The sequence below is a fragment of the Polistes canadensis genome, unplaced genomic scaffold, assembly GCF_001313835.1.
Source record: "Polistes canadensis isolate GaletaPanama2010 unplaced genomic scaffold, ASM131383v1 scaffold_30, whole genome shotgun sequence".
Lineage (NCBI taxonomy): Eukaryota > Metazoa > Arthropoda > Insecta > Hymenoptera > Vespidae > Polistes > Polistes canadensis.
In genome coordinates this window covers 871,033-884,207 of record NW_014569577.1, presented here as the reverse complement: position 1 = coordinate 884,207, position 13,175 = coordinate 871,033, and the positions used below count along the sequence as shown (strand labels likewise).

The 13,175-nt window shown below is 35.3% G+C and overlaps 1 protein-coding gene across 1 annotated transcript; it reads left to right on the top strand.

Moving 5' to 3' along the window:
* Positions 1–290: 290 nt before the first annotated feature.
* Positions 291–3,829, top strand: LOC106784087 (DDB1- and CUL4-associated factor 10 homolog). Its single transcript, XM_014743219.1, has 6 exons — positions 291–1,036; positions 1,131–1,244; positions 1,325–1,522; positions 1,598–1,769; positions 1,862–2,077; positions 2,175–3,829. The coding sequence occupies exons 1-6, from the start codon at positions 831–833 to the stop codon at positions 3,354–3,356; spliced, it is 2,088 nt and encodes a 695-aa protein (XP_014598705.1). The 5' UTR covers positions 291–830; the 3' UTR covers positions 3,357–3,829.
* Positions 3,830–13,175: the final 9,346 nt, after the last annotated feature.

Below are 13,175 nucleotides of genomic sequence, written 5' to 3'. Positions count from 1 at the left end.
ATTATTTTTCTGATGCACACCTGTTGATATCGTTATACAGGTTTTAATTTAAATACTTTTGAATGTTACACAGCAATACATGATACACGGCACATACACGTAAGACATTTCTTTTCAAATAAGAGAAGTCCGTGATTTTTTCTGTAGAGGGCAGTAAAAGAAAAAGTTAGTATAGGGGTTGCATGTGTCATCCTAACCTTATGCACTTGCGTATGTTATATATATATATACATATATATTATTAAATATATATAGCAAAGTTCGTAGCTAAATTCATACTGATTTCTAATGTGTAATCGCTAATCGACGTGTACTGCGAGATATCGATATTAAACGTCAAAGCAAAGATGGCGTGGATTTGTATTGTGTCTGGTTTTTAAACTTTATTTGAATTTTATCGAAACGTGACAGGAAGAGAGGATATAGTTATTCGGTATATCGTCCGGAATAATCAAGATCGTATTGAGAATATTTCATTGAATAGGAATGTTAAAACATATTTCGAAAGATCACGTGCAATTTTGTCCACAAGGGGCATTTTATACTTAACCTATTCTCGTGTGAACCTTGAACCATCGTGTTTAAATTGATCCTATGTAGAGTAGATCTCTGATCAGTCTTAAATCTTCAATTAATTTGTTTATTTTAAATTCTTTTTTATTTACCGAGCTAGGGAAGGACTTTGATTTATTTAAGCAACCATAGAGAGAATCAAAAAGCTTGTGTTTGGAGTTAGAATTATTTATCAAACATATATATACATTTGGGATTCACTTTGTAATCAATAGACAGCTTCGTTTGAATGTAGAAAATATTAGTATTCAGGTGAAATGCCTAAAATAAAAACCAAGCAAACATCTAACAATTTATGGATAAGACAACGCGAACTGGGCATAAGGTTTCCTCTGGGACATAGTGATCGCTTTCACAAAACGCTTTACTCTTCCATTTTTCCCATAACATCTTGGGATCATGGAGACAACTTGGCTGTCGCTAGACATGGTGGTGTCTTTAATTTGGAATATTCTCCTGACGGGTAAACATGTTACTCTTTTAAAAATTAAAATATATATCTAATAAAGAATAGGAAATTCATTATATACTTCTCATTTCTTTCTTGCTTTTTACAGATCACTTTTACTGGCAGCATGTGAAAAGAAAAGTATTTTGATGTTTGATCCGTTATGTAGAAAATTAGTACGGGCTATAGATAACGCTCATAATGATTGTGTTAATTGTGTCAGGTTGGTACAGCTTGTTTTGAATAAATTACAAATTTCCTATGGATCAGAAAAATATGCTGTCAATCGTATACTGGTGATAGATTCCTGGATCAACGAATGTTTGCTACCTGTTCTGATGATAGTACTGTTGCTCTCTGGGATGCCAGAAACTTGAAGCAGAGAATAAGAACTTTACAAGGACATTCTAACTGGGTTAAAAATATAGAATATAGCCCTAAGGATGGCTTATTATTAACTAGCGGATTTGATGGTAGCATATATACTTGGGATATTAATAGGTTATTATTATCAATTTAACAGTTAAACAGCAAATATTATTCGAACAAAATAATCTCTTTATTTGTATACCACAGTTTTACTGAAAATAATTTTCTTTATACACGTGTCTTTCACACAAATGGATTGATGCGAACGAGACTTAGTCCTGATGCCAGTAAAATGTTAATATGTACTACATCTGGATATCTTATTATCATACATAATCTTCAATTAAGTACGCTTGCTCAAGATTTGGCTGGATTCAAGGTATTTGATGTATCAAATATAATAGATCTATCAACAAGTAATATATTATATATATTACATAGTAATAATATATTATTTTTTCTCTGCTCTAGCCTAACATGTATCGACTGATGCAATTATCTCAAACCACTATACCGGTTGCTGCCACTTATACACATTTATTTTCTCATTCTCGTAAACATAATAGAGTAGAATTCTTAACGGATTTTCCTGTAGGAGACGATGCAGAAGTGATCTCTAGTCTTCAAGTACATCCGCAAGGATGGTGTGCCTTGTCCCGGAATATCAGTAACGGAGAAAAGTCAGAGGTTGAATATCACATTATATAAAATAGTAATTATTTAATCCAACGAATGAATATATATATATATATTTGTCGTTTTGTATTTAATTATTTGTTTTTAGTGGACTTGTGTTCATGATATTCAAGAAAGAGACATGTCAGAATGTATAGATCAAGTGAAAGAAGCCGAAGAAACATCTCAATTCAACGAATCGACGATCGAAGAATTTGAAGATTCACAACAGCCGCAATCTTCGCGTTCGGGAATAACGTCGTCCTTCGTGATTGAGAGCGCAAATCGTGCAAGAGTTGTTCATACGGTATCCGACGTAAGACCAAACTCGTTCGTTTCTACAGAAAATTCACAACCGATAACACCGTTGAGAGCTATGAGTTGGCGAGAAAGTTCGCGTCGTAATGTACGTTCGCAATCGAGAAGTCCAAGGCCGGAAAGGAATTTCGTTAGGACGAATTTTGGTTTGGTCGAAGTAAATTCGAACGTAAATGCGAACGATTCTCGAACGAATGCGAATCAAGACGATGACAGACAAGATAGTAGATATATTATTGGTACAGAAGATAATAACGAAGGGGCGAACGATGATTCGGTGGATAATCGAGACAGAGACGGGGAACAAGAATATAGATCGCAGAGATCGAATTCACAATTGAACGATTTAAGAAGACGCAATGTAATTGATAATTTTTCTACCGCCAACGTAGAATTGTATGTTAACAACAGTGACGTTTGGGAAGCTCTCGTGGCAATAAGGGAAGCGAGACTTCGGAGGGACCGCGAGAGAGAATTTTATCCGACTGCTGAGAGAAGAGACTGGCTTGCTAGATCGAGTAATGGCGTAAGCGTTAATATTCCTCGTTCGTCTCATACCGTAGTAATTATCGGCGATAGAACTAGGACGCAAAGTCAAAATAGACAGGGCCATCAAACGATGTACGCGATACCGAGAAATCATAAGATACATCAGAATACTTCTAGGTTGACTCATTACATAGAGGAACCGAATGTCGGTTCTGGTTATATCAAAGAATTATGTTTTTCCGCAGACGGTAGATTAATATGTTCCCCCTTCGGTTACGGCGTTAGATTCTTAGCATTTTCCAGCGATTGTGCCGAATTATCAAACTGCGTTCCTTCGGCTAATGAGCCTATGCAACTTTGCGAAGTAACTACTAGCCTCAGTCATACCGACATCGTAGTTAGTACGAAATTTTCACCAAAGCATTGCTTGGTTGTATCCGGTTGTCTAAGCGGAAAAATAGTTTGGCATCAGCCTTTACTTTAGTCGAATCTTAAGTTTACGGCTGAATCTATACTATCACAATATTAGAGGAATTGCGCTTCTTTTTCATAGATCCGTTTTTTTGTCGTTTGTTTTATACCAAGCAACGCCCACTTCATTGATTTCATTTCTTTTTTTTCCTCCTTTCATTCATTTAATTTTTTTTTCCTTTTTTAACAATCTTCAAATTTTTTATTTAACCATTTTTCTTTCTTTTGTATGAATCTATTTCTTCAATAATTCGATTCGATTACATGGACGATCGTTTTGGATTTCAATTTCGGAAGAAAAGTTTACGGCAAATAGATGGAATCAAAATGTAGTATATTATTTGTAGATAATTATTTTTGAGAAAAGATTTTTTATTTTTAATCAACGCAATCGAATTCTTACCTTTTGATCTATGAATTACGGCAGTTTGTGATGCGAGAGATGATATATTTCTTTCGTATAATAAAAGAAATAATGCGATACAAAAATAAATTTATATATACATATATATATATATATATATATATATATATATATATATATATATATATATATATATATATATATATATACACACACAGACACACACACATACATACATACATATATATATTAAAAAAATAATTGTAAACAAAAAAAAGGTATAAGAGATAGTAATAGCAACGATATTTTCTAGCGAAAAAAGCGTTTCGAGAATCGTATCACGGCGAAAAGAAAGAAGACAAGACATGCGTGCCATGCTGCATACTTATGGAAAAAACATACAAACAAATATTTATCTGTATTTTAGAGACATTCCGCTTACAAAAATGCGTATACGTATGTGTGATCTCGCAGAGTGATAACTATGACGTTATTAATTCTGGCGTGTAATTATCATCGACAAGAAACAACAATTTCAATATCTTGCAAAGAGTCTACATTTTAGCGTGTAATTTATACGCGAACGAGATACAAATTGAATTCGGCAATAATTGGAATTGGCACGACGCATGTGTTATATAATTATCAATAAAAATATCGGTATTATCGAATGAAAACTACTTGAGAAATTTTAATGACTATTACTAATTTAAAAATAATGATTGCAGATTAACTGTGTGCAAATTATACGTCGGAATGTATTACGACAAGGAAACAAAGGTGAAATCAACTATTTATCTAACAATAATCGGATACGTTGCAGCAGCGATTTAAATAGTTCTTCGATGTTTAACGTTAGCCGATTTATTTGAAACTAAGAAACCTTTCCATGTTTCTCGCCAATCAATGGAAACGATGTACAAAGTCGTAGCCAAAAAGAAAAGAAAAGAAAAAAAAAAAAGTATCTTCGAATAATAATCAAATGCATTTGTTTAGATTTTATTTTTATTCTTTTTTGGCCTGATCGTTAGTAACGTAAATCTGTAAGTTTATCGAAACTGTTAGAAAATAAGCGCACTATGTGTCATTATTAATATATTCACGCCGTAAAACGATTCAATGTATCGCCAATGCGATTTCGATTTATCATCTTTACCAAAACAAAACAATACAAAAAAATAAAAAACGGGGAAAAATATGGAAGAAGAAATTATATGTAACTTATCGAAGACAATATTGGATGTTGCGAACATCAATTCACGTAACGGAGACGTATCATTCGAAATTCGTTAATTCTCCAACACATTCAATGCAGATTATTATTATTATAATTATTATTATTATTATTATTACTACTACTACTACTTCTAGTACTACTATTATAATTATTATTACTATTATTATTATTTTTATTATTTTTATTATTATAATTATTATTATTCTTGTATGTACGTTGCATCTTTATTTTAAACAAAAAAACAAAAAGAACAAAAAATTAACTCGAAGGAGGAGTAAAGGAAAAGAAACGAAAATAAGAAAATAGGTGAAAGGCAATACGTGTAAAATATGTAAATAAGTTCTCGATTAGATTATAGCGAAGGATATATATATAACAGTGTCCTGATATACACGTTTGAAGTGCATTCAAAGGCTGGATCGAAAGCGTTTCGTTTTAGAGATTTTTTGGAGCTGAATTTTATCTACGTAGACATTTTTTCATAAGCATTTTATCTTCAATGGAAATTCTCCCTTCGATGTAAAACGGAGAGGAAAAGTAAGAAAGAGAAAAGAAAGAGAGAGCTTCTCTGACAGGTACTTAAGATGCTCGATCTTGAAATTTATAAACGTAATGTACAGACGTTTCATCGTGATATAATATCATTCACGTGCAGGTTCACAAATGTTCGCTTTCGGGAAAATGTGCAAAGAACAAGATTCATATATCCTAGGCTTCCTGCTGAATTATTTTTCTTTCTCTTTTTCTACTTATTATTATTATAATTATACTTCTATATATATATATATATATATATATATATATATAATATATTTTATTTTTTTTTTTTAAGTCTATATACTTTTTCTTTTTTCTCGCATTGGAGACCTGTACGAATGCATCGGGAACTTCAGGCGTACAAAAATATATTTGGAAGCTCGATCGTGGGATCACAGTGATGTTCTTGCACCGAAGATTCGTATAATATTCGAGATTACTTTTGAACATAATAATAGGTAACGATGAAATATGCAACACTTTCGTTACCAACACGTAAAATCTTAATAATATCGAGAAACATCTCTAAATTCTGTACAGTAGATAATAATAGCGTACTGATTGTTTTTCTTTTCTTTACATTATTCTTCCCTTTTTTTTGTAAAATTTGTTTGTTTTTTCTATACCAATAAAATATTGCTTAAACTTCCAATAAAACGCAGCACACACGTATGGAAATTCATTCCCTGTCACGAGTTTAATTTAAAAACAAAAAACAAAGGTTTTATTGTTCTACGATAACGTATAACAATTTTTTTACGATTATCTTTATTTAACAAAATCAACTTATTTACAGAAGCTACCTCCTTGATAATCAACAGACTCTCTATCATCGCCCGATACTTTCGAACGATAGCCTCGGTCAGTTACATGGATAAAAAAAAACGATCTGTATAGTCAAAAAAACGTGCTTGTGACAAGTTGAAAAAACAATGGAAGAGAGAGCTTCGTACTAGATGAAAGAGTATGTGTGAGAGAGAAAGAGAGATTACATCAGCACAAAGAGAAACGAAGAGAATGACGAATGGCAATCACGAATCGGCTGGAGATCGAGAGTGACAGGCGAATTGTACTAAATATAAAAAGAAAAAAAAAGAAAATGTGAAAGAATGAGAGTGACAGAGAGAGAGAGAAAGAGAGAGAAAAAGAGAGAAAAAAAACCAGTATACGGTTAGTCGTGTTCCTCTTCCCGTGTTATCGTCGCGTCGATTACTTTGTGCACCGTTCAACCCTTTGTAAAGGGCAGGAGAGACCAGTAAAGATCGACCAGCACCATCATCATCATCATCATCGTTTGGCGAACCAATCACAATCAGTCTACTAGCAACGCGAATTTTTCTTTGCGTTTCTCCCCTCATTTTATTTCCCCCCCCCCCCACGTTTTCTCTTCAAATAACGTAATAAAGTATTACGGTGAGAACAATGTATTTGATATTAGCTAAAATTGTTTGGCCGGTGCTACCGAGCGTCGTCAGGTCGTCTATGTTCTCCTCGTTGGGCGTAGTTTTGGTGACGTTACTCCTACGAAATTCCGTACTCGACATCGTACGAGTTTCCTCGGGCGATCTCTTCGATCTTTCCACCAACGTGAGTCTTGTATTTTTTCGCGATTTCGACAATGGCAGATCTAGCAAGGGTGATTGTTCGTTTCTCTCGAGTCTTGTCGTTTTATCGGACGAACGTATTTCGGTAGCAATAAGGGGTGGAAGTTCTCCATTGAATTTACCAAATTGTGGTGTCCTACTTAGTACGTCTGAAGTTAGTCGAGTTTTCGAACGATCCTCAATTTCTGAGATGGACCTAGCCAACGTGGAATCTTTCAGTTTTTTACCGTCGTAAGTTATTAAAACACCAGGAGTAGCTGGTTGAACCTCTGATCTGGCTGGAGGTAAGTAATATGATTGAAGACCGTCGGCAGCCATTTGCATGTCGTCTAGTTCATCTGATATTGGTTTCGAATGACGATTCCCATACGTTGGGGTAGCTTTCTTCTTTTGTTTTTTTGATTCGTCAAATGCTGTAGGGTTCAATGGGTTCATGGTTGGGGAAGGTAGAAATACTGGCTCGAAATTTTTCCCGGACAATTGTTCGGAAAAGTTGGACTCTTCGATCGTTTCCCCGTGTTCCGGATCATTTTCTGATACTCGTTTTTCGATGGAGTCTCGGGACGGAGTGATTATAGGTTTGAAGCCACCTTCGATTACGATAGAGTCTGGATTGAACCCAGTGTTACGTGCTGGCTTCAGAGAGGTCATAAAATTCTCCGAAATGTCCATGACAGTTGATTCATGGTTTGATACTTTAGCTTCCAATCTGGTACGTTGTTTCGGTTCGAATTTCATCAATTTGACGATATTTCCGTAAGAGATTTTTTCCGAAGTTGGTATCTTGTAAACAGCTTTTTTACGTTCCATGAACATTGATTTGGAAGGTGGTAAGGAGAAGGTCGGCGAGTTGATCGTACTAGAACCCTGTAAAATGGGTCGACGCATCAGGACTGGTCTTCGTACGATCATCACTTGACCTCTCTGCTGTTCCGGTTGATGTTGATGGTAATGAAGTAGATGATGGAGAGGACGGTGATCGGGCGTGTAATGATGCGACGTCGGTCTGGAATATACGATCTGCGTTGTGGGTAGAGTGTAAGCGAATTTCATCCCGTGGCTCAGTGGTCTTGGATTATCTGCAACGAGGTTAGACAATGGATGGTTAGAGGACTGTCGGATTTCTTGATCGATCTCCGTGAACTGAGGTCTGCTGGGATACGAGGAGAATGCCGTGGACGTGATCGTGGCCGAGGTCGAGGAAGCCGAGGTTGGCCTGTTAAAACTGCCAATTCCTCCTAACTCGCTATAAATCGAGGTAGTAGCTGTTTGGTGTTGTTGTTGTTGTTGTTGTTGTTTTTGTTGTTGATATTGTTGTTGGTGTTGACGTTGCAGAGCTTCCTCGTCGAGGTGCGCGTGACGATAATTTTCCTTCACGCGTACCTCGTAACGATGAGGAATGATCCCATGATTAGACCTCGGCCCGTATGCATCTTCGTGTATGACCGATGTTCGAAAGCGATCGTAATTGTTATGATTAGCGTTCGTTAGTAGCTGCGGGTAGGATGTGCTTAGCTTGCCAGAGTTAGTCGCCATATGATGGGTATAACGAAGACCATGTTCCCGATGATGAGGATGATGAAGATGCTGCTGAAGGAACTCGGCCGTTGGTGTTACCTTGCTCGAGACTCGAATGCTCGGACTGACATCCAAATCTTCGATGAACTCGGGATGATGACCCATCGGTTCTACATAAATCTCGTGGTTCTCGCTGGCTGAACCTTCTTCGCAATTGTCATGGACGTTTATCTTCCAGCCCAAGTAACGATGAGTGAAACACTGAAATTATGTCATATCATCGGATCAGAACTGTTCAAGTGATATTACAATAAATATACATAAAATCATTTCGCACTTGATAATAGACCGTGTCTGGTGTATTCTCATCGGGAGTCCATTCGACGATTCCTGGTTCTCCGTGATCACATTCTAGAGTCAACGTACGTTGATAAGCACCGAAAGATGTAAATTCGTCGGCTAGAGGTTGATTCTGATCTGGTACCCAGTTACAGTATCGTCCAACTCCGGTTGGTCGAACTGATCCTCGTTGTCTACGTACTCCAGCGAATATTTTGATTTTCTGTAATAAGTAGTTTTCATTATCGTATTAATTAATATATCTAAAATTGTTTATTGGATAAATTTACTTACTGCTTTTTCTTCTGGCGTTTTATGTTGATAGCCACCGATTGGATCATCCGTGATATAGAACGGATGATAACGCGCCGGTGTATCGGCATTAAGTCCACCTTCAACGACGAAAGTATACTTTTTTCCACGGACTACGTTTATCTCCGGAATCAAAAGACCATTTATATACCAAGAAATTCCCCAGCCTACGTGACCTATACAGAAAAAAAACAGTATCATGATTTCGTAACATTAATTATCATGATATTTTTTCTTGAAGATAATTTACTAACCCGTAATAGCAGGATATCCATGTTTTCCACCAGTTGGTCCCATCTGAGCATAGAATACACCATCTTCCGGTTCATAACATTGTATCGGAGGAATTTCCCAGGCGTCATTCGTAGGTGCTGGTGCTGGAGTTGCAGTTACGCGTTGTGGTCTTCTTATAGTTGTTGCGAGTTGCTGTTAAAAATGATGTTGTTGATCAAGTAGAAATTATATTATAGTGAAATTTAACCAAACAAAAAAAGAAATTAATCAAATTTACCTGATTATTATCAGCATTATTATGATTATCGGTGTAAGTAGTATCCGGTTGTTCTTGATCAGGAATAGGACAATTCCAAGCAGGTGGTCTACTGAATTCGATGAAACGATCCGTCTTGAGGTAGTTACTATGGAAACTGACCTCCTCCCTCTCGTTCAATGGACCAATCGCCCAGATGATGGCTTGCGATCTGTTCGTGAGAACCTGAAGATCCAGCTCATCACTGGCTTTCAATGGTCTCTGATAGGTCACGATGCTGTACCCATTGACCAAAGCTGCGTTCAACAATCGAACCGAGTTGGTATTCTCCTACAAATGTCAAAGTCGGACAGATTAATTCGATTGTTCGATAAACGTAACACCTTTGTATCTTAATTCGACATTTTTCGGAATATTTTACTCGTAATTTATTGTCCGGACAACTTCCCCGTCTACCGGAACATTGTGATTTAGATTCCAAGAAATAATCAATAGCGTATCCCTGAAGAGTTTGTTTGTCTACCCAAGCTACTGCGACGTCTCCACCAACCATAACGCTTCTATCTGGATTCGTCGATAAGCCAAAGGCCATGTATTGTCCAGCCTCTGTTGACATTAATGAGAAACGATCGGATCTATTATAGTAGATATTTAGGAATATCGTATGAATAATAATTAAATGCTATAAATACGTTCGTCTATCTCTTCGTTCTAAAATATAACTCATCCATCGTTTTGACCATTTTATTTGACGTAGGTACACACGTACCTTTATCACACGTACAATCATATTTTGTTTTATTTTTTAAAGTCGATAGAAAAATATGTAATAATATCGGTAGTCATGGAACGAGTAAAAATACAAATACCACTACTTCCGCGTTACGGATCGTTAAAGTTACGGTAGCGTGAAGTACTTGCCGTTTTCCCCTAGTTTTCGAACCATTTTTACCGGAAACGGAGTCCGTAAGCGTGTCGTGAACGAGTCCCCAACAACAACACTCGGGCACACCGTAAAAAGAAAAAGACGTGGCGATTTTTCGCAGGGTATTGTTGGAAATGTGTGAAACAGATATTGGACCGAATGCGGTTGAAACGAGAATGGGAACGCGAAATAACGACGGGAGAACGATTAAAGTGCCGAGAATGCTCGTAAAATCTTCTCTCTTTCTCTTTTGCTGAACTATTCTTTTTTCTTTTTTTTTTTTTTTTGACAAGAATGCGAGAAGAAAGAATTGGAAACGGGAAAAATAAAATAGTAAATTTGTAACGCGTTTTTTTTTTGTCGTTATTGTTGTGTATATGTGTCGCGTTGATTAATTATTTGATATTTACTAATTAAAAATAATAAATTAGGTTTATAAGGAAAGAAAAGGGTTTTAATTTCCTTTTACTCTAGATTTTCAATCGTAAAGCATAAATTCAACGTTTGAACGTAAGGATTCGAGGACGTACGAGAACGAGAACGAGAACGAGAACGAAACTTTCGTCGGTTCGGCCCATTGTCAAGTCCACGGATACGACAGCTCGAAATTATGTACTCACCAAGTTTTCCAACGAGCTGCACGACTATGCTGTCACCTGCAACGGCCCAGCGCACCTCAAAAGCCAAAGTGTCATCCAGGACTTCACAGTTTAGTTTCGACTGCAAGCAAACGGTCATTTCATCCACATACTCAAGAGAAACGACGATACTGTGTGTTGATTGTTATGACGATGAGAAGATAGATTATCTAATAAAGTCCGATATAATAATAATAATAATAATAATAATAATAATAATAATTAATAATCAGTGCTCGTGGTATTCGCTACTTGTCAAGCATTTTATTAAATAAAATTACTATTCAAATATTTCATTTAAATGAAATTGAAAGCAGCTCATTCCTATGTCACGGAGCTTATTAAAAATAAAATATAATTTGTCGTTAATGAAATCTATTTAATTTTAAACACGATCAATTCTAAAACACCATATTTTCTTCTCTTATTTATTTTTATTCTTTCTTGAATATTTCTTACTCCTTTTTCGTAACATTAAAAATACTTGAAAAAAAATAAAGATGCCGGTATACCATTTCAGTGCATTACATTATAAAATAATGCACTGATTGTAATAACACTCATTATATTTTGTTTACACAGAAAGAAAAAAAAGCTTGTTTATTTAACATATACAATAAAGTATACACAGGTGATGGTAAAGTTGTGTCAAATAATTATCATCCTGTATGACGTGGACATGTGTCTGCGTGTGTGTATTTGTATAACGTGTTTTCACAGATAAATATATATTTAGATATAGAATTTCTTCGTAAAATTAAAAACAAATATATTATACACGTACTACTTTTCAGAACAAAGATAACATCTTTGTTATCTATCTAAGAGAAGGAAAACTTCACTAAGGCAAGAAAATTATACTCCCAACGAAAGACGACCGAGCGAATGAGATAATCGAGTTTCTCAAAAGTATGTGCGCGAGTTATTTCGGAACACGATGAAATAATTCATTTCTGTATCACAGCCTAAAACGTTTCACGGGTTTTCTCGAATTTGCTTAGATCTTTATTTCTCTCTCTCTCTCTCTCTCTCACTCTCTCTCTTTCTCTCTCTCCCTCTCTTTTTTATTTTTCGATCAATTAAAATGAGGCGAAATATCGAATCAATAATAATAATAATATTAATAATAATTATAATAATATTAATAATAATACAATACAATAATAATACAATACTAATAATACAATACTAATAATAACAATAATAGTAATAATACTACGTAAAATAATACAATAGTAAAACTAATGGCAACCATCTAAATTTATTCACTTTCACGTTGAAATTCTTTCTTATTCAACGGAGTCATCCTCATTTACGTGGTTTAGAATAGTTGTCGGTGGATTTCGCGTTGAGACGAACGTGCCGTTCGATATCCGAGTAGTATCAACGCGTTTCATTCAGGATTGAGAAACACTTTAAACGCGTGAGAGAATTACGACGATTGGTATTATTCCTTTTATATTATACGAATCCGAAAAAATACTTTGTTATATTTTCTCGCTTTAAAGAATCACGAGCTTTCTCTTTACACATTTTCTTTGTATATATATATATATATATATAATAAATCTTTTTTAAATTATTAAAAATTCGAATCGAGAGAAAAAACACACTTACCAAGAAATACGATTATGCGTATATGCCATTGTAACGCTTGAAAAATGTAAGTAAGCGTGAATCAATGTGTATATATATATATATATATATATATGTAAAGTATATATTCGTTTCCGCTCGCGTATATAAAGCTCTAAGTACGGAAGAACGTACAGAGAGTTTCGGTGTACAATAAATAGACTTCTCGATGTGGTATTAAATAAATAAATGGAAAGTCGAGTCTCGTTTCTGTCTCTGGCTCTCGTACTATC

Coding starts and splice junctions, on each gene's coding strand:
- LOC106784087 (XM_014743219.1), top strand. CDS start 831: ATGCCTAAAATAAAAACCAAGCAAACATCTAACAATTTATGGATAAGA. Junction 1,523..1,597: donor TATACTTGGGATATTAATAG/GTTATTATTATC, acceptor TGTATACCACAG/TTTTACTGAAAATAATTTTC. Junction 1,770..1,861: donor AAGATTTGGCTGGATTCAAG/GTATTTGATGTA, acceptor TCTCTGCTCTAG/CCTAACATGTATCGACTGAT.